General features: G+C 39.5%; 1 protein-coding gene across 2 annotated transcripts in view; it reads right to left on the reverse strand.

Annotated features, from left to right (window-relative positions):
- The window catches only part of EPB41L3 (erythrocyte membrane protein band 4.1 like 3), a 226,544-nt gene that overhangs the window by 170,577 nt on the left and 33,121 nt on the right, over positions 1-22,846 (reverse strand). Inside the window, exon 1 of one of the 2 annotated variants that reach the window (XM_025429408.3) lies at positions 3,641-3,879. The exons of the other annotated variant lie outside the window; for it this stretch is intronic. Within the exon in view, the coding sequence (XP_025285193.3) occupies positions 3,641-3,695 (55 nt within the window). The 5' untranslated portion in view covers positions 3,696-3,879. Of the gene's footprint in view, positions 1-3,640; positions 3,880-22,846 lie in introns of those variants that run through there. 2 annotated transcript variants of the gene reach the window in all.

Here is a 22,846-nt window from a genome sequence, read left to right on the forward strand (position 1 = left end):
GAAAGAGGTTTTATGTTAGAATGTTTAGAAGCTCACATACACACATTGTTTCACTGGTTTGGTGCAAAGACTAACAACCTCCACAGCATTTCACATTACCCTCAAAGACATCATTTCCAATGTTCTTGTGCTTAATCTATACCCATCAGGACCTTTCTCCTATAGGGGGAGGGAACTCTAGGGAATTCTTACTATAATTCTTATTATTCACGTAATTCTTACAAAACAAGGAAAAATTAGCTACTTATTTTTTTGTGTGTGTTTTTTTTAAATCAAGACTAGATTAGACAACTTGGGTGAAGAATTACTCAATTTTGGTCACCTGGGTGGCTCAGTGGTTGAGCGTCTGCCTTTGGCTCAGGGCGTCATCCTGGGGTCCTGGGATCGAGTCCCACATTGGCCTCCCTGGAGGGAGCCTGCTTCTCCCTCTATGTCTCTGTCTCTCTCTGTGTGTCTCTCATGAATAGATAAATAGAATCTTAAAAAAAAAAACGAATCACTTAATTTCAATGAGTAGTAAGTAGAAGCTAGTTCAGGTCCTTTGAAAAAGTTGCTAATGTATATACTTTTTAATAACATTAATAGTATTTTCATGTTAAAATTATGTCTTTTAACAGCGTGTCCTTCACAGCTAATACAAAGTCAAAATTCCCTCTTAACACTAATTCTTTAATTATGTGATTTGCTCTAATTCCATAAGCATGACCAAGGAATGTACCACAGATGTGAATGTCATATTAGAATCAGGTTTTTTAATGCAATCTACCAGTATCTTGAATGTATTTTATTTGTGGTAAAAAGAAAATTCTAACTCGATTCCTTTGTCATCTCATATTTAATATACCCAGAATGTAGAATGTTTCCCCTTCCTATCCAGCCACTCTTCCTAAATAATCCTAAATAAACCTTAGGGCGGGGCACTAGTTTTACAATCAACTTTTGACATTTTTTTTTTAGTAGGGTTTTTTCTTTGGACCATGTTTGTCTTCCAGTGTGTTTCTGCAGTAGGTAGCAGTGATTCCCCATAACTTTCTCCTATTACTTCTTATACCTTTCTTCCCAAAGGGGTTTGCTCCTCTAAATAAGCTTTCTCAGAGGGCTATCTGCCAATTGTTTTTTAATGCTTTTCCTCCCAAAATCTATTTAGTTTTGCATTGGACTCTTTGGATTCTATCTGCATTCACAGTCCTAAATCAAACTTTCCGGCGGGGGTGGGGTGGGTGGGGGTGGGTGGAGAAACACACACACACACACACACACACACACACACACCCTTCCCATGTATTTCATCTCCCAGACTTGAAATTCTCTTCCTATTCCCTCATTCCTTACCTCCCACCTGTTTATTCTTGCTGTCAGTTCTCTCTGTTGGAATCTGATACAACCTTTGAAACAACTGTTTTCAGTGTTGCTGTAGCTGTTCCATAACGACCCTAGCTCCTGTGCAACAGAGTTACTGTAGCAGGCCTGAGATGCTGTCCTCAGAAAGTCTTCCTTGCAAGGTTGACCCTTGGCTGGTGTCTGGAAACTTGGATTGGGGCAGAGTCCCATGCTTCTCAACTGAGGAGGGTGGCTCACTGTACCCAAACTCTTACTAGAAAACAATATGGTCCATGCCACACATGTGCTTTTCTTCTGGAAGCCTGGAGTTTTTCTAGGTGCGAGGTAGAGGCTATCTCTGACCAGCCCCCAGTAAACATCCTGGGCAGAGTCTGTAACAGCCTGCCAAGGTAGACAGCATTTTACATGTGTTGTCACAGTCTGTTGCTGTTGGAATGAAGCATATCCTATGTGACTACCCTGGGAAAAGACTCTTGGAAGCTCCTGCTGGGTTTCCAGGACGTTGCCCCATGCACCTTCTCCCGTTGCTGAGTTTGCCTTGTGTCATTTCACTGCAATACATCTTAGCTGGGAGCACAACTATATGCAGAATCCCATGAGTCCTCTTAGCAAACCACCAAATCTAGCACCGGTGACACAACTCGTATGGCCTGTTACATTATTTCTATCCTCCTTGGTCCACCTTGTAAAAGCACTTCAGAACCTGCCTTTACCATTACTTCTCTAGGCGCTTCCACTGGATTCCAAAGTGGACCCACTGCTTCCGACAGATCACTGCCGGCACAGGAGCGATGGCAGTTTGTAGGGGAAGCTCTTGGCCTGGTGTGAAGACACCTGGTTTCTGTTCTTAGATCTGCCATTCCCTATTTAATTTAGAGCAATCCACAACCTCTCTAGGTTTTAACGTCCTTACACATAAAATGTGAATAAAACTACAGATAACGCGATATCCTGGCGCAAGATTTTGGCTTTCTGCACAAATAATTTCTTACCAATTTGCAACTAAAAGGTACATTGTATCAAGGTTCATTGTAATGCAAAACTGCTCTTTTAAGGCATCCTTATTTTCTCTGTACCTTCCACTATGAAAAGTTCTTTTTGTATAGTGAAAGATTTTTGCACTATTTTTTTTTTTTGGCAAAAATTTCTGGATTCACTGGGGAAAATATGTGAGAAATGTTTCAGAATTAGAGATTTAAAGGAAAATATACTACAAAAATAGGAATAATGCTCAAACTATCGCACCAAAATTTCCTGGGTAATGGTATTATTTTTGAAAGTTGCTGTCAGAAAAGAAAAGAATGAAGAGAAATGAACAACCCAGGAGTTGGCTGGAAAGGGGCTGAATTTCTGTTCAGCCAGGGCCCCATGTCCCTCATAATGAGACAGCTGACATAGATAGGTAATAGCCCCTTCTCAAACATCAAGGGACTCCCTTTGTAAAACAACATCAAGATCAGAAAGTTTCAAGAGCCCACTGAAAAATCTCTCTGAATTTACTGCAGTGTCTGTATACACACTTTGCTCATTACTCACTTCCAATACCAATGATTGAAATTCATTTCCCAATGATCGACAAAAGGCCTACCAAAGCCACTGGGGGAGCCATACATAAGAATCTTGAGCCTGAAATAGGTTCCCAGGTTGACTGATGGGCAGCTCCAGTCTTCTGAGGTCTCATCCAAGTTCATGTTTTCATGAAGCTGTTTTTACAATTGCTTACAAAATATATTCCAGTTATGTTTCACTATTCTTCTGTGTAATTCTTGGCACAAAAGAAAACACATGATCATTTGTGAATTGCAAAGGCTAAGCATAAGTGCAGGGCATTCTTGTCTTTGGAGAGCATTCAGACTTTTCTCTTAACCACTTCCTTAAATTGAAGCTGCCATCACAGCTAAAAGGTGTTTCCAAACTCTTAAGCATGTGTCCTTAGAGCAAACAATTTCAGACGAATCGGTCGGTCAAACTGATGTGTACTAAGGACAGAGGGAAAGCTGAGATGACATTGTAGCTAACCTGCATCTGTTCTTAATTCCACATTATCCTCCTAAAAACTGCAAAGGAGAGCATTCAAACCAGAAAAAAACAAAAACAAACAAAAACCCAAAGAACCATTAGCATAGCATTGAATGAACAAACATTTTAAGAAGCATCCTGCACAAAAAATTATTTCCACATTTCCCTGGTTGAATTTACACAAACTATTGCTTCAATATTTATCAAATTCAGAGTTATCATCACTAAAAATGGTCACTTGTCATAGGTATACTTAATGGTAGGAATACAAAAACGTTACCTCCAAATCCTAAGAGGGACTTTGAACACAGATAGAGACAGATGAAAGATGGCATGCTGCAGTGCAGCAATTTCAGAAGTACTGGAGCACTGACATTCCAGCTTCCATTCCTCCAGGAATATTCTCAGTGAGACACACAAAGATCCAGGGTGGTAGAGGCGATTGTTTTTACTATCATATCCAGGTTCTCTCCTTGAATTCAACACTCAAAAAGACAAGGCAGGAACAGGAAGCAGTAACTGCATGGCCTCTAGTGGTGCCCTTCAGATTCTTCCTCTAATATTTTCCCTGGTCCCCAGTGTAGCTTTTCCGCGTGACTGCACAGCAGTCTCAAAAGTGCTGTGGAAGTAGCTTCCAGCAGCAGGCAGGCAGAAAGCCTAAAGTGGCATAGGGCTTCTTGACCACTGGCTCCCAAGCATCATCAGAGAATCTTCGGCTTGCTAGAATTTTCAGTTTCATGATGGATATGGATATTTCATTAATCCTTAGTTTTCCTGATTGCCATACTAATACACAGTTCAAACATCTACAGACAGCTGTTGAGACCAACATAATAATTATACTGATATTTTTCCCTTCATTTTGCCAAGCACCCCCACTGAAGTTCTTCCTTTTCACGTTCTTTTTCTATGTTTCCTCCCGAACAGTATGAGTTCATCTAACTAGCTTTATTCCCTAAGGTACAACATTAGCAGGACCACACTGGTCATACCAATAAGCAAAGATTCTCCACTAAGCAAATGGGGCAAAATCTGACAAACTACTCCACCAAATGATAGCTTCAGAGCAAGCGAGGCTAAGTAGGGAGTAAGAACTAACATTTTTTTTTTTACTATCTATTATGTTATGTACCAATATTCACAGTACCATACATAAACATTAATTCAATCCTAAAATCAACACTATGAATGCTGTATTATCATCCCCACTTTACAGATGCAAGAATGGTCCCAAAATGATCATGTAATTTGCTTGACATCTTCTGCAAACAAATAAGCAAATCACAAGCAACCTATCATAAAAGCGATCAAAAGATATGAATACACATTTCATGGCTGAACAAACGCATGTGCCAATAAGCATGAGAACTGGCATTCAGCATCATTAGTAGTCAGAGCGAGGTAAATTAAAACCCCAATGAAATAACCATGTTACACACATTCAAGTAGGAAACATGAAAAATCTAACAGTTCCAAGAGTTGAAAGATGGTGGATCCACATTCCAATGAGAGTTAAAATTGGGGCACCCACCTTTGAGAACAATTTGCAACTATCTCCTAATATTGAACATTGATACTCCCTACAATCCACTAATTCAACTCCTACTCAAGAGAGATTCCTGCACATGTGCGTGAAGAGTTATGTTCAATAATGCTGAACAGCTCTTTTCACAACAGTAAAATCCTGAAAACACCCAAATGCCCATCAGCAAGATAGGATGTAAATATGGTATATTTTACACAATAGAATATTAAATAGAACAGAAGAGATGTAGTACAGAATATCTCAACATAGATGAATCTTCTCAATAAACAGTCTCAAAGGATTACACACAATATTAGGTTCTTTTAGAAAGTTAAAAAACCACTATAATCAAAAGTTTCATAATACTAAAGAATGGAATAAGGTTACATATAAAGGAAAGTAAAGGAATAACAAACATGAGACTCAGATGAGGTCATTGTAGGTGGAGATGGGACAAAATGGTGGTGGTGGTGGTGGGGGCCAAATGGTAAATGGTTACATGAAGGTGACTGTCAAAATACTAGCTTTTGTTTGGGAGGTGGTCTTATAGGTGCTTACTGCATTACTTAAAATGTCAGACTAATGACAAAAGAAAGAAAGCAAGCAAGAAAGAAAGACCAATGAGAGTATCTCCTTATCTAAGGATTCGTAGTCCAACTTTATACACCTGACTTCCTGAAAGCACCCACAGAACTAAGAAAAACAACAACAAATAAACCCAAACCAGGCCCAGATCATTAGTGGTGCATTAAAGGTTCCAATTCAGGTCTACCAGACTCCAAAGCCTGTGCTGCCACCAGGGAAGGGGCTACTCTTTCTTTCCCAACTGGAGGCACAAAAACAAGAGTGAGTTTCTCCTGTTCGCCCACAGTGATGGAATGAGGTTGTCGAAGGGTTATAACAAGAACTGATCAAATTATTTCTTCCAGATAGTGTGGAAAGACAAGAAAGATATTACCCGCCTCACAGATTCTTCTGGGCAATACACCAACTGACCTAGGCTGGACCCCTGGACCTACTCTATAATGCCACTGTGTCTGGAGGAAAGTGTTCCATCCTCCTGGCCTCAGAGTCCTCAGCGTATGAAGACTGGGGATGACAGCAAAGGTGACAATCATAGGAACTGATACTTTTAGTTACTTATAAGCTGTAGTTTTACCAACATCATTTAACGTGAACTTTACTATAGACTATAAGGCATGAATTGTTATTATTCCCAGCTTAAAGATGAAGTGATTGAAAGAAAAAGAAGTTAAGAAACTTCTTTATATATATATATAAATATATATATATATCATATTATATCTCAATTATATTGAGATATATTATATTATATCTCAATTAACAACAACAAAAACTTCTCCAGGGTTGTACAACTGGGATGGGTGAGTACTGAATGCAGCTCTTCCTGCTTAGTCACCCAAGCTCTTATCAGCTAAGATACACACACATACACATACATATAGACACCACATATCTATGAACACAAAATGCACACATGAATAAATATGCTTAGGTTTATAGACATTTGTATAGACATACATGTATATAGTACATTTATGCATGTAGGCATACACATATTCATGACATGTAAGTATAGACACACAGACATCTCCATACAGATATACATACTCCAACACACAGATACAGATACACATATGGATGGACACATAATATATAGATGCACACACACACACACACACACACACACACGTCCAAACACACCCAGAGCAAATATTGCCTGGCTTTTCCAGCACTGCTTGAGAGATTCATGAACTATTGTTAAAATCTTCCTGTTCCTTCTCCCTCCAGCACCCATCCCAAACAGTTGCGTGTGAGAAGCAACTCGACCTAAAACAGATGTATTGCCCCTGGAGACCTTGCCCCGTGACGTTCATCCAGGGTCTCTTAGGTATAGCCATCGTTCGCTTTTTCAGCATATGCTTCCCAGCGTGGCCTGTCCCTCCACATTAGCAGGCACAGGAGCCTCTAGGTGGACCTCCCTTCCTGCCGCTCTGGAGAAAAACGCCCACATCAGAGACTGGCCTCACAGAGAAAACTAGGTAGGGGCTAACTTTTCAATATTTATAGTCAGATCTCTCTAAATTTAGAAAAATCCATCAAGCCTTCTTGGTGTGACACAACCTGATGAACCAAAGTCTAGTTTTATTTAGATTGATATATAGTGGATGGAGTCTGGGGCGTAACCAGTGTTTGATGAATGGTAGCAATTTCTATTGTAAAAAGTAAGACTCACTATCATTACTTACAAAAATTCAAGTTTTCCTAAATTTGGCTTTCGTTATCTTAATTCTGGGGCTTTTTGGTGTCTAAATATGAAGTTCTCCAGTGAGTTTAGGTTCTGTTACAAGAACACTCTCTCAAATTGGATTTTAAGAGGCTAGGGACTCTGGAGAATGATGAAACAGTAAATAGGTTGTAATTTTCAGCATGTTCTGTTGATATAAATAAGTGGGATGGGTATAAGAGTTGGAAGTGGGATGCAGAACCTACTGAACCCCTAAAATATATGGGACCTAGGTATATTTATTACTAGGGGAAACGTGAACAGGACCCACTCCCCCAAGCCCCTACTCAGACACACACTCCATGGTTTATTTCTGCCACATTTCATCAAACACCACTCAGGTCCTCCAAGCACAAAAAAGCTCAATTTTTAAGAGACTAAGACATTGTGGTTTTACCTATACCTTTTGGATAAAAATGAGTAAAGGAAAAGAAAAACAGAATAAAAATTTAGAATACTGAAGTTTTAAGTCAAAATAGAAAAATCTGCTTTTTGGTGTCTCGGTGGAAAAAAACCCCGCCTCCCACTGTGATTTCAAATCCAAGGGCCATCAGAGTTGGCTCTCATATTGAATCCCAAGGCAGTGGGGCTCCAGAGTCACTCAATTTTGCTCATACATCAGAGAGGAAATGGCAGTGGGAGGCTGTAATATGATACCAGGCTAGAAAAAGTGCTGAACACAAAAGAGACAGAGAAGCCAACAGAGCTAGAACAACTTCACAAATCTTCATCCCACAAAGAGTAGAAAGCAGGTAGAGAGAAACAGGTGGGGAGGACAAGAGTCTCGGCAGCTGCCTCAAGGCAGCTATGAGATCTATGATTTAGATACATATTTCCACAGAGAACTGAATCGCATCTGGAGCCCACCATTTAATTTCTCCCAATGCTGAAGAGATGCTTACTTTTTAGATGCTGAACAGTGTGTATTTAAATATATTCTGAAACTAACATTTTATAAATACAACAAATGCAACTTGTTTTTGTTTTTTGTTTTTTACAATGGCCAAAATGGTTCTAACAGAGAATATAAGTGCCTGAAGGGACTAAAGAGATAATCTCCTGTAGCCCTCCTTTTTAGGAAGGAAGAAACTGAGTCCCAGACAGTTAAGTGACTTATTGATTCAACATAAATAGTCTGCAACTGAGCTGGAAGCAGGACCTAAATGGTGATTTTCACTTTAGCTATGTTAACCTCATAAAAACTTCAATCTCCCATGGAATTCCAGGAGCCTTTAAGAAAGTCTAAGTGTGAACTAAAAGCATTTCCAGGGGATCCCTGAGGTACATGAGCTTGGGTAGCACTGATGCTGGAATTTTAGCAGGGCAAGTAAAGGGCTGCCTGGGGAAGTCGCTGGCCTCTCCCAGAAATGGGGACCACATCCTGGCAGGGAATTAGAGCAGCAGAAATGAAGGTGCAGACACCATAAGGTAACGAAGAACACTACGCCAATGCGATGCTCCTGGCATACTCCAGAGACAAAGAGTGAATGGAGAAGAACCTGAAAGAATTCTGGAATTCTTGGGATTCAGCCAGAGAGAAGAGTCAGGGAAGTAGTATTTTCTATTTTTAGCACATGGTTTAACTCCCAGGCAGGATGGCTGGGACCAACAGGTCATAAAACCATTGTGGCAAACACATGGCAATAGTCCTGACTACATGCCCAACACTGAGCCAGGCAGCCGGCATATGCTAGCTCTTCGCAACTTTCTCCAGCTTCACCTGATAGGCCTTCATCTACCCACTGCATCAGAGAAACCTGGAGAAGTTCTGATATCTGTGTCAGAGTTATAGTTTTATTCCGGGTCTACTAACTTGGGAGCCACCCCAGGAGAGTCACTGCCCCCATCATGACCCATTTTCCCAAATCACCATCTAAATGGGTCATCCAGAATAGCATAATTCAAAATCAACAGGCATTTTCCTTCCTCCTTGTTTTCAGAATATCATCTGGATACAGCTGACATAGGAGAAAAAGGTTATTTCAAGAAAATTATGTCCTAAGTAACTCCTGTTTCCTCATTTCTCACCCATGCTTTTCTCCGAACATTTCAACATTTCTAGAATCGGGATGTGGAACTGATTCCTATATTCAATGTGATCGTGTTTTCTCCCCCTGAAAAGCCATTATTAAATTGGTGGAGTAGCTGTACAGCATCTGAGAATCGAAGAGCTATCTTACTTATTTTTAGGGGATAAATGCCTTTGAAAATCTCAGATGAACCATTGTAAGAGGTGTGATCCTAGAAAGTAATTCTTAAATGCTTACCTAACACATTTCTGGCCTGAACCATGCCTTCTCTATACAGACTTTCAATCTACAATACAACTGGAAACAAAAGTATACATACAGCAAAAGGTGGTGAAAATCTGGGATCTTTATTTCCTCGATTCGGTCACTAAGGATCATCTTGGGCCTATCTGTGGCAGATTCAAATTTCCTTGAATGGCTCGGCCGCAACAGAATGTCATTGCATTTGATACAGGTGCAATCCAAAGGCATCCAATATGGGGTGCAAGGCATACATTGTCGTCATGGCACTGAGTTTAAGACTAGCAGATAATCTAATTTTCACTAGGGAGACATCAATGTTTAACTTAAATATTTCACAGTTCATTCCACAGTTTTACAAAATTAAGCTCTCTGGATCTTCGTTTCCTCATCTATAAGGAGGAGTTAATAGCACCAACATCATATATATACTATAAAGACTGTTGCCTCTTAATAAAAATTATTCCAAACTTCTTTGTGAAATAAAATGAAAAGTAAAAATATTGTGGGCATGTAATAGATGTTCAATAAATTCAATAAATGTTAGTTACCTTCCCTGAGTAATATTTTATGCTTCTTCCTATCATAAAAAGGAGAATCTCACCATTCTAATCAATAAATATATGAAAATAACTTGCAACCACCAATGGTGAGACACTTCAAAATACCAAAGTATTTAATCTGCTTCAAAAGCTGTAAAGTGAAAATCTGTAGCGAGTTGAAACAAAAGGTGCATAGCTTTAAAGAGAAGGCTGACTTGAATGGAAAAAAAATTAATATAATGCTGGGTCCAGCATGAGACGATGACTCAGAAAACTGGACTCCACTACAGAGTGACTTTTACTGTACCAGTCAATGGTTGCCTTGTGTAGGGAAGGGTGAGATTTCCCCAAATTAATAGAATGACCCTTTCATGCCTTCAGGAATTGTGTATAACTTCTCAAGAAACAAGACTCAACAACGGAAATTAAAAGCAGAAAATAAATACATATGCTAGATGCGGCGGTTACATTTTAGGTTTTTAGGCTCTTTCTTTTTAGGCTCTTAATAATTTCGCCTGATTGGTGCCTGCGGTTGTCAGTTACAGAAAATAGAATCTGTCTGTTGGTTGTGGTGAACAAGTATTGCCAACGTGTGATCATCTCTCTCCTTGTTCCTGCCACTGAAATTATACAGAAAGATTGAATACAGAAAGATTGAGTATGTGTCTTTGAAACAAGTAATGCACATTACAGATCTATTTAAAATATAAATGGGTTGTGCACTCTCTTCTGTTTATCCTCAAAGGGAAGCTCAAGATTCTATTATGCTAACTCTTGTCCAATGGAACCCAGATCCATTTTCCACTTTGCTTTGCTCTGCTCGGTACTATGGAGTTGGACGGGAGGGTCTACCCCTATGGACTGCATCATTCAGGCTGCCTGACCATCTTACTTGGGTTGGCTTTGGCCATCAAGAAGGTAGCAATAGAGGAAAGAGGGAGGCAGAGATATTCCCCAGGCTTCCTCCCTACTCTACTGTCTGCCAGTGGCCGCATCTATCTCCAGGACAATTCTTGTTGGATAGAGTCTCCCTCCTACTATTTTAGTTCACAGTGGGCTCTGTTAACAGTTTCCTCCCCTTAACATCTCAGCCTGGGGGTGGTAATGTCTTCCTGCTATTCTGGTCAAGTGACTCAACATTCCTTGTTGGCTTCTGTAAAATTTCTTGCCTTACATTTTCCAAAACTCACAGCTGAACATGCCTCCTGCTTCCTGGGATGATCCTGATTGATAGGTCCACAAACAAGCTAATAAATACCAAAATTTGTTCCTCACTTCCAATAATTCAGTGATAGCAAAATTCTGTATTTTAGCATATGCTGTTCTTTTTTTTTTTTTTTTAAATCCATTTATTTGACCAAGCCACACTAGAGAGAGAAGTGGAAAGATTGAAGGGGATCATATAGTGTGGGTAAGTCATCTACATTTTTAAAAAATATCAGTGAATTTTATTGCATTGTTTTTCTACGTATGGTACTGTTTCAGATAAACAGGAAGTTGTATATGGTAATTTAAGTTATTTCCAAAGATAATAATTTGGCACGTTGGTTATTCAGCGTGCTCCACGGAGCCTGACAACATGACACGTTTACAGGCAGGTGTTAGAAAAACAGAGCTGATATTCGAATTGTTGGTGTCACAGGTAGTTATAGCCATAATTTTGTAATCTATCCAGAACCCTTATAATTATTTTGTTCTTTACCTGCATAAGAAGCAGCAGTAAGACCTTGATTCATTAAAATACCTTGAGTGGATATGAGTATATTACATATTTTGGTTTAGGACACTTAAAAAATTCATTAAAAGAGGTTTTGATATATACCTTGGAATGAAATTAACCCATTGAAGTCATGATCCCTGTCAGAAATTAATTAGTAAGGAGAATAATTTCATGCAACTTTGAGGAAATAGCAGTGACCAGGAAGAAGCAGGGAAGGGTAGAAATTAATTGCACAAACCTGGGCCTTATAATTGGAAAAAGGCCATCCTGGACAAAAAACACTGGTAACATGGAACTGGAACAGCCACAGTATTCTATTCCTTTCCCTTCCTGCTTCTGCTTCCTTATGACATCCACAGAAATTTCCATATGATGTAAAGGCAACCAAAAAAAGCTTCAAAGGATGAGCGAGAGAGGGAAAATGAGAGAGGAATTTTAATTCTGGAGAGACCTAGAGTTTTTTCGGTGCTTATAATCTATTAATCCCCTTAATGTAATGAAATAAATCTCTGAAATAAACTTCCATATAACACGAAAATGAGAACAAGGCTGAAAATAAAAACAGCTACAATTATCACAATAATTTCCCTCATATTCTAAATGCAAAAAAGCCTATTAGAAATACCTGCCTATAAGAAATACCATAAGAAAACACCCCCTTCTACCTGCCGAGAGTAAAATGCAGTTGCCACAAATGAGCACTGAAATGACACACTTTGAAATAGTACTCAGCTCTACAATGAACAGAACACACATTTAAATAAATATAAAGTACCATCTTGCACTCACTGACCTAGGAACCACAAATGAAAATAATAAATCTAATGTTGGCAGGAGTTACCAGGGTTCATACAAATTCCTGTAAATGAATGCAATGAATGTGAAGAACAACCACACAACAGTCAGCAAGACACAAAACACTGATCATAGCCTGGCACGTAAGAGTTCCAACTTTAGAATAGGCACCCTTAGATGCAACTCAAAAGGAAAAGGAAGTTGGATGTGCAAATTGTACGTATGTTGCTTAACATGGCTTCAATAATGTGGAAATGTCCCTTTTCCAGTTATAAATGAGTAAGCTAAAAATGATATGGTATTATGATCAAATAAAATACTTTGACATTTGAAACACACAAAGTATGCACATGCTGGAAAAGTTATCTATAAAGCAGTCTTGAGTGAAAAAAGTAGAAATAAAATAGTAGATCTATTCACTTATTCAATAAGTAGCTGTTAAATTGCTAAGTACTTTATCACATCCTTGAGATGTAAGTACTCATCCCATGTTCCTTTGTCATGAACATTTCCAAGTTAAGGACATTGGCCAAGGTCACAAAGGTTTTACTGGTGAGCAAATGTCAGGCATCTGTTACTGATACTAAGCCTCTAACATCAAAATATTGTCTCTGCTAGAATTAAAGCAATAGGTTCCTATTTCCAGGGGCTTTGTGATGAGTTGGAAAAAAATCAATTTGGCCAAATAAAATCTTGAGACTTGCAAAGTAGAATTCATTAACAAATGTGACTTTACTTTTTGAACAAAAATGAAGAGTAGGAAAGTCATCACAAGATGCACTTCTAGACACCCAAGTATTTATGGCTGCTTTATTCAATACAATATGTATTACTACAGAGTAAGAAAGTGTATTTAATTTAAATGATGGGTATTTAAATACCTGTGCTGTATCGCACTTAGAGGGACATAGGCACACTATGTTCCCATAAATAATTAAATGAGTAGACAGCTGATTCTATGCATTTACTGTAGATAAAGACATAAAAAGAATGGATCATAATTTCTTTTATCCATTGAGGAGAATTCAAAGCTGTCTTTATAGTGTCAACTCATTACAGTGTACTCTTATAAATGCTAATGATTCTAGGAAACCATTAAAACATTCAGCAATTTATATCAGACTTCCTTCCCTGTCAAACCCTCCCAGTCTACCCCACCCATAAAAATACTCACTATAAACATACTTGAGTCTCTTGTAAAAGACTAATAAGGATGATGTTTGGTTTATAATAATGTTGTTATTTAGCTCTTATTCAAGGTAATCATGACTTGACAATATAAAATATAGCTATACAGCAAGCAATGTAATACATCTTTTTTGATCATGTGGTTCTAAAACATATAAAGATACGGAGCTCCATTAGACACATTTTATTATGTTTAGATAACTCTTTGGCTCTGTGTAGTCTCATCTGAAGTTGTCATAAAAAGAAAATGTATTTGAACAACAGCAACAAAGACCTTTCTATAGTTAGTATATTCCCCAGTTTTCTCTGTGTTTTAATGATCAGTTTCCCAAATCCTAAATTTTGCCAATGTTTTTTTGTCAATGTTTGGCCTTTTTTTTAAAAAAAAAAAAAAAAAAGGAAGAAAGAAAGAATATTTATTTATTTATTTATTTGAGAGCAAGAACGAGAGAGCACAAGCGGCAGGGGAGGGGGAGAGGGAGAAGCAGGCTCTCCGCTGAGCAGGGAGCCAGAAGCCAGGCTGGGCTGGATCCCAGGACCCCAGGATCATGACCTGAGCTGAAGGCAGATGCTCAACCACCAAGGCACCCTCTTCCAATGTTTTGGAAAAAAAACTTTTCCACTATAAGTATAGCTCTCAAGTCTATGTACACTTTGCTTGGTTTGGGGGCTTGGGGTGGGGTGGGGTGGGGTGGGGGTGGGGGGGAGGTGGGGGGTGGGTGCTGCTATTCTAAATGAGGATTCCTGCCAGGTGAGTGACTCTCTGATGTTTCAAGGACATTAATGAGATTCACAGCTGATGGCACAGTGATCTGGATAAAAACACAGAGATCCTTTGATTATTTCAACTTATTTTTGCTAGAATTTTTTTCTTCCATCACTGTTCACTGAAGTAAAATGTGTTTTGTCTTCCTCAGGGTGGGCATCAATTTGAATTAAAAGGAGCAACTTGCAAGACCCATTTATATTCCACTGTGGAGAAAGGAGGTGGGGGAGTAGCAGAAAGAAGGCATGGAAGTATAGAGGAGGAGGCCTAATACAAACTGCTCCATCCCTTTGAAGCTGCTTCTCACAATATCCCTCCTGTTCTCTTCCTAATTCTTCTTGGGATTGCAAAGCTTGGCCAGGGAGAGGTGAGGGTAGGCATCCTTGATGGAGGGAGAGCAGTCTCCGAGGACATTATTTGAGGCCCCAATTCATCTCTGACTCTGCAGAGTGATGCAGAGCCCAGGTAGTACCAAGGGCCCACTCCTTTCCTCCCATAAGACCCTCAGCTGGGCCACCTCACGTCTATTGCAATAGCTAAATCAAAAGTGCCTGACCATACCAAGGCTGACAAAGATGTGGAGCAACTGGAACTCTCATACATTGCTGGTGGGGAAGCAACATGATAGACCCTCTCTGGAAGTTTGACAGTTTCTTATGGGGTTCTTACCATATGACCTGGCAATCTTATTTAAAAAAAAATTTTTTTTTTAGATTTTATTTATTTGTTAGAGAGAGAGAGAGAGGCAGAGGGAGAAGCAGGGTCCACGCAGGGAGCCCGATGCGGGACTCGATCCCGGGTCTCCAGGATCACCCCCTGGGCTGAAGGCGGCACTAAACCGCTAAGGCACCAGGGCTGCCCTGACCCGGCAATCTTATACTCCTGGGCATTTACCCTCAGAAGTGAAAATTTATGTTCACACACACACAAAATTATACAGGAACATTTATAGCAGCTCTATTCATAATTACCAAAAGCTAGAAACAATTTAAATATCCTTCCAGGGAAAAATGGATAAACACAAAATGAAATTGTATTGTATGAATTGTATCCATACACTGAAACAATACTCAGCAACAAAAAACAACATCCAACAACATCCCACAACTTGGATGAATTTCAAAGACATTATGCTAAGTGAAAGGAACCACTCACATATGGTTATGTATGATGTCATATAAATGTCTCCATTTATATGACATTCTAGAAAACATGAAAATATAGTGATGGAGAAAAGATCAGAGGTTGCCAGGGCTATGGGTGGGGGAAGAATGTGACTACAAAGGGACAGCACAAGGGAGTTTTTTATGGTGATGGAACCATTACATATCCTGGTTGTGGCGGTTGGTTACATGAATCTATACATACTCAAAGAGTACATGTAAAAATTCAAATGTATTGTATGATAATTTAAAAAATAAAATAAAAAATAAAAGGAGCTTTAAAGACAAAGAGAGAGAGATAGAGGAAGAGAGAGAGAGAGAGAGAGAGAGAGAGAGAGAGAATGAGAACCCAAGCCTGGAATCAATTAAAAAAAATAAAAAATGAAAACAATATCCACCCATCATTTTCCCTCTCCTTTCCATTCCATAAACATTCATGGAATCTCTACACTCTAATATCTTACTTTTCAGGCTTGGGAGGGGAAAATATCATTTGCTGGGGGGGGGGCAGTGGGGGAAGAGAAAAGAAATATTAGGAAAATAAAATTTCCAACAGCATTGCAATGATGGCTAAAATTTTAGGTGTGTCATTTTTCTTTTGTAAAACTTGTGTGGGAACTCACCTTTATTCTGACCCCTAAGTATAGGGTGAGAAAGAAATGTCAGGAGTGAATGATAAGTGAAATAAAAAACTTTCAAAGATTTCAATATATGGTATTCAGGAAAGTGAGACTATCATGGAATAGATGTGTGATGTAACCCTTTACAGCCACACCCTTCCCAGAAAGAGAAAACAGTTGTCAAGTAACTGCCAGACCCACTGCTGTTTGAAGGCCACTCTAGATTTCCTTCCTATGAAATAACACTAAGCTAAGCATACTCTGGACCTAGACAAAAATGCTTTAGACAATGGTGAATTTTCTTAGCATCTTTCATCTTTGAAAAACAGGAAAAAACAATGAGCTGATCAATGATTATGATAAATAACTTACCTAAAAAACTTATGCCACAAAAAACTAATTAGAAAAATTATCTCAATCCTTAAAATAGAAGTTAGAGAAACTGCTAATTGGCCTATGTAGGAATAGTCCTTAGAAGGTTGGAGATCCTGCCTGGACTGGCTGAGGGATGCCTCCAGGAGTTCCTCCCTTAATCCTTCATACTCTGGAATGTTGTTGGGGTGGTGGTGGTGGTGGGGTGTCACACAGGCTACATGCACCCTCTGAGTGGCAAACAAGTAAGTAATGAGGCTCCCTGGAACACAGGCAGAGGGAGGAGGCAGGAGCACAGACAGAGTTAGAGGCCAGTGATGTCCCCTGCCCCCAGGAGATCCTCCCTCCACACAGGCTTAATCAACCACGGCTGTAAATCACCATGGGGGACTTTCAGGGCCTTGAAAGTCATGTCTCTGGAAAGGTATACAGCTATATCTTCAAGCTGTATCTGTTGGCATCTTTTCATTAATCATGTCACTGCCAAATGTCACCACCATGCAGGTGTCGTGGAGGCCAGGGCACCTCAATTCTAATCACACTTGAGAATCACCTGGGAGCCTTCAAAAACCAGCGCTAGCTAGGGCCCATTCTCCGGAGATCTGGACTTCATTGAGGGGGTCCAGCAGCAATATTTCTAATTCTCCTGGTGACTATCAATGATAGGAAACACTGACAACACCACAGATCTTGTACTGTTTTGCTGACATTTCAGCATTGTATAGATGCAGTTTCGATGCGTAATTTACCCCCACTGCATTTTAAACATCTGTTACCTACTTCTCCTAGCTGGTGCTAATTCTTCACTAGGGAAGGCCTTTTGATGACTTTCAATGCACACAAAATAAGATTAGACTTCCTGCGTGGTTCTTCTGAACCAGTACTATCAAGCCGAGAGGAAAACACTTTCCCTTAAGGCTTTATACTGTCATAAAATGTACAAAAATGTATAATTTGTGTTTTTCATAAAAGTTTACTTACTAGGTGATTTTTTTGAAAAGATTTTATTTATTTATTCATGAGAGACAGAGAGAGAGAGAGAGAGAGAGAGAGAGGCAGAGGGAGAAGCAGGCTCCATGCAGGGAGTCCAACGCAGGACTCCATCCCGGGTCTCCAGGATCAGGCCCTGGGCTGAAGGCGGTGCTAAACTGCTGAGCCACCTGGGCTGCCCTTACTAGGTGATTTTAACGTGGGCTATTTGACTCTTAATTACATCATCCTGAATTCTGATCATGGATTGTGTATCTTCTACCTTCAGACTCAGCAATAGCCTCATTTGCCTTCAGCCAACTTTTTTAGAAGTTAGCCTCAAAAAGCAGCTTGTGAATTGCTGGTTCCCCTCACAGTGAATGGAAGCAGCCTCTGTCGGTAGTGACGTCCAGATACAGTCTAGTGATGAATACAAGGAAAAGATTCTATTGGATCAGAAAACGCTGTTACACAGGTTTCTTTCTTCTGAAATTAAATAACCAAGGAAAAATGTCAGGCTACATGAAGTAAAGACAGAACTATTGTAATTATAATTGGAAAGGTCTAGAAAATAAGTAGAAAATTATCTCTTCTATAAGAATTAATTAAAATCTTGTTAAAACACTAAAAGACAATGTCTTGTGATCACCTATTAAGACTACAGAATTAATCAATTCACACTAGGCACATTGAGAGCAAGAAACCTCATTACTAGCTCTCTAAAATGACTGATCTTTGGATTCTGTAGAGTTGAACACTAGGAAACGTCTTGTGGGCAAAAAGTTATGACTTGTTCTGTAAGAACAGCCTAATTGTTTAAGATTAAATACCCTTAGTTGGAAGAAATTTTTCCTTTCCAAGAGAATCCTCAGAGATAAAGCAGACATCTGAGAACTTTGCATGTTAGCATAAGTGTGGGAAGAAAGGAATCCACCTCATGTAAAGGCTTCTGTGTGGCTCTTGAAGAAAGCCTGGAGGAAGATACAGGTTCCTGATGGGCAACTCCTCCATCACTTGGGCCTCCTGAGCAGCTTTTCACTTCCAGCCTTGCTTCACACCATCCTCTTAGCTTACAAATGCTCCCCTAGCTGATCCCCAAAAGACCAACTTGAGAATTTTCCCCAAAATCTTTTCTGGCAAAAGAAATCTTCTGAATCATTTGGTACTTATTCTTCCACTTTCACAAATAATTGTGTGAAAGCTGACAGAAAGTAGGATATAGCCCACCCTGGGACCTAAAAGAGCACCTTCCCCAACAGAGAGTGGTGAACAAATGGAAACCGGGAAAAATGTGTAGGATGCTTTAGAACCCCTGGAAATGTGCTTACATTCTTCAACAATTTACTAACAAATTTCTTAGTTCTTCTTAACCAAGTCCATGAGGATCATTACAGAATCTATGAACCTCTTAAAATAGTATATACATTTAAACTATGTCCCTGCCCACCCCCCACCCCCGCCAACTATAGACCCTGGAGAATCTTTATAGCTCTTCTCAAGTCTTTATGGTAACTGTAATCTAAAACTCAATTTGAAAAAGTCATTGCTTTGAATATATTTTTGTACAAACAATAAGGCATAAGAACTTCTTGAAATGGTTAAACAATGAAATGAGCCACCTAAGGCAGTCTCAATCCTCTAGATATTTACAAAAGAACAGCAATTCTCTGTTCTGACTGCTCTAGAGTTGCCTGAGAGCCAGAATGAGCCACATGACTCTTAGAATATGAAAGCATTTAAACCAGAAGGTGATCAGAGATCATCTAGTCCAGTGGCTCTCAGAATCATGTGGAGGGCATAGTAGGACACCCACTGCGGGGTTCCACTCCTACCGTTCATGCTTCAGTATGTCTGGGATGAGGCCCAGGAACATATTCCTAAGCAATTCCACATTGATGTTGCTGGTCCATGGACTACACTTTGAGAACCACTGCTCTAATATTATTTCCTCATGTAATAAATGAGTAGACTGAGACTTCAGAAGCCTGGATGAGGCCTACCCAAAGTAACACAGCTGAGCCCTGGGTTCTAACTACACTCTGATCAGCAGGATCCTCTCCAACGGGTCACATTTGTGTCTCTAAAACATGTAGAGGACCACCACAGACCCCAAAATGTGTCTCAGCTGGTGACATTCACACTACTTGGCAATACTGGTTTTACCTGATACCTGATAATGAGAGAAAGGAATCACTCATTCTGCTCATCCCAAGCAGAGAGTTGAGAAAGACGTTTTTGTTTTTGTTTTTTTCCTTTTTCCTTCGTCTAAATGATAAATCTCTTGTGGCAATTTTATTGTTGTGGCTAAAATGTTCTTTTGAAACAAAAACATTATGTCATCCTTCTGACAATGCAATAAGATTCTTTTCATTGGGTTATGTCCATAGTGTTCTAATAATGACAGAGTTTTTTTTCATAAACATTTTGAATAAGTTTTTAAATCTTATTTTGAAAGAGTGTATTTTCTAGCATTTTTGGAATCTCTCTCCCAGCTAGCTCTACAAGTAAGCAAGACCCTAGAGAAAAGCATGGTCTGCAAGATTTGGCCTCCAACAAAGCCTTTCATACTCTTGCCTGGCCCCATCCCAGATGGTCTAGCTTTGGTCTCCTGTCTGTGGTCTGTTCCCGATCTCTCCTCCAACGGCATCAAACTCTCCCCAGATCTCTGACCCATATTCTAGACCTGTCTCATAACCTCCTTTCTGACTCAGAATATGAAAATTCATCACCCTGTAATTATGACTTGGCTCTGTACTTCATCCTGACGACAACCCTTTCAAGTCACATGTCAGACTGACATAACACTTACCAAAGTGTTACAGAAAAGGTGAACACAGGGAGCACGTGGGTGGCTCAGATGGTTTAGAGTCTGCCTTTGGCCCAGGTCATGATCCCCAGGTCCTGGGATTACTAGAGACCTGCATGGGGGGCTCCCTGCTCAGAGGGGAGTCTGCTTCTCCATTTCCCTCTGCCCCTGTTCCCCCTGATTGTGTTCCCCCCTCTCTCAAATGAATAAATAAAAAATCTTTAAAGAAAGGAAAGGTGAGCACAACACATGTTATAAATAACATGTCCTTTACTCAACATCACAGTGCACTAAACTACATAAAAGCATTTATAAAGACTTCCCAGAATTTGTGTTTTTTTACTTTTTTCAATATGGAAATAATTCTCTACTTTTTCTTAATGAAAGATTGCCACTATTAATTATACTTCAAACAACAAATTTCATATTAAATATAAATATAAACTATAAAACCCCATAGCTATCACATGTCTTCCAATAATAACTACCATAGTTGGTTCTCTAGTGCAGTATATATAATCACAATTGAAGAAGGTTGTACAAACCCTGCAAATCAGCTTCATTCTGGATGAGAAGGATGGAACACCTGATGGAAGCCATATAACCTAGGAAGGAGATGACTCCTGCCTTAACAGTTTGACTCCTAGACACTCTCAAGTTGGATGTGACTTCATTTTCTGACTCTGGCCTTCACACCATCCAAGACCAATAGAAGAGCAGCATTTTATCCCTGACATTACATTGGCCTCATAAGTGTTTATTTGAGGACCTTCTCTTTTTTTTTTTAATTTTTATTTATTTATGATAGTCACAGAGAGAGAGAGAGAGAGAGAGAGGCGCAGAGACACAGGCAGAGGGAGAAGCAGGCTCCATGCACCGGGAGCCCGATGTGGGATTCAATCCCGGGTCTCCAGGATCGTGCCCTGGGCCAAAGGCAGGCGCCAAACCGCTGCGTCACCCAGGGATCCCCTTGAGGACCTTCTCTATCTCAGATCTTGCACGTGTATTCTTTCTAGTTTTTGCAACAGTTCTGCCAAAGGTTTAGTAACTTCTCAGGGCTTCACACCTGGGAAATGAAAACGCTGAGATTTGAAACTGGGTCTCAGATTATTTAGTCCAGCAGTTCTCAAAGTGAGGTCCAGGAACTCCTTGACGTTCCTCAAACCCCTTTCATGGGTCAAATAGTTATCTGAAAAGGCTATTTAAATGTTCCTCTTTTTTCCAATAATATTTTGGTGTAAAGCTGAATTTTCTTGCTGTGTTTCAACTGAAATGTATGGCCACAAACTGAACGCAGACACAGATGAGAATCTGGTTGTCTTCTAGTCGACATCAGACATTAAAGAGATTTGAAAAAAATGTAAAGCAATGTTACTCCTTTCACTACATTGTTTTGTTTTGGAAAACATATTTTTTTTTCATATAAAGTATGTCATTTATGTTAACATATAATGGGTTTATAATATTTTTAATTGGATTAATACATATTTTTAAATATTCTTGGTTTTGATTTCTAAAATATTTAATACCAATAGGTACAGCTTACTTAAGCAAAAGCTTTTTGTGGATCCTCAATAATTTTTAAGGTCTGGAAGGAGTATCAACCTCAGCTACTGTTCTCAGATAATACAGCTTTGACTCACTCTATCACCCCCTTCCCAGAAGGAAAGTTCTCATTGCTGGAGATGGGCAGGTGGAAAGGAGCATTCTTGCTTTAAGAAATCAGAACTCTTGGGCAGCCCTGGTGGCGCAGCGGTTTAGCGCCGCCTGCAGCCTAGGGCGTGATCCTGGTAGACCCTGGATGGAGTCCCATGTCAGGCTCCCTGCATGGAACCTGCTTCTCCCTCTGCCTGTGTCTCTGCCTCTCTCTCTCTCTCTCTCTCTCTCTGTGTGTGTGTCTATGAATAAATAAATAATCTTTAAAAAAAAGAAATCAGAACTCTTATTGCATCTATTATTTATACCATACACCTGGCACTTAGCTAAATGTACAAGCGAATATATTATCTTAGAAAACACACTTGTGCTCAGTCTCCTGAGCACAAAAAACTAGAAGTTTTTTGAGGACATCAATAGCATAACTCCCTTGGAATCTAGTACAGATTGAGTCTTGAATAAAAATAGTGATTAATTGGAAATGTAAAGAAGAGTTGGTATCATGAAGGATAAGCCTTATATGTAGGTTAGTAATATGATGCAGAGGGGAAAAAAGCATGTATGGTGGAGAAACAGATTCAGTTCAAATCCAGACACAATTCTGATAAGCTACTGGATTTCTATGAGCCTGTTTTCTTATCTCAGAGTCCCTAGCTCACAGGGTGTTAAGAGGAGTAAATATATCATATATGTACAACCGTTGTTACTCAGTAACAAGACACACAAGAAATATTACCCCAGCTGGATGATGGGTCAGTTCCAGGGCAAAGGATGCACATCCCCAAA

This window comes from Canis lupus, chromosome 7 (genome assembly GCF_003254725.2).
Source record: "Canis lupus dingo isolate Sandy chromosome 7, ASM325472v2, whole genome shotgun sequence".
In the NCBI taxonomy this organism is placed as follows: Eukaryota; Metazoa; Chordata; class Mammalia; order Carnivora; family Canidae; genus Canis; species Canis lupus.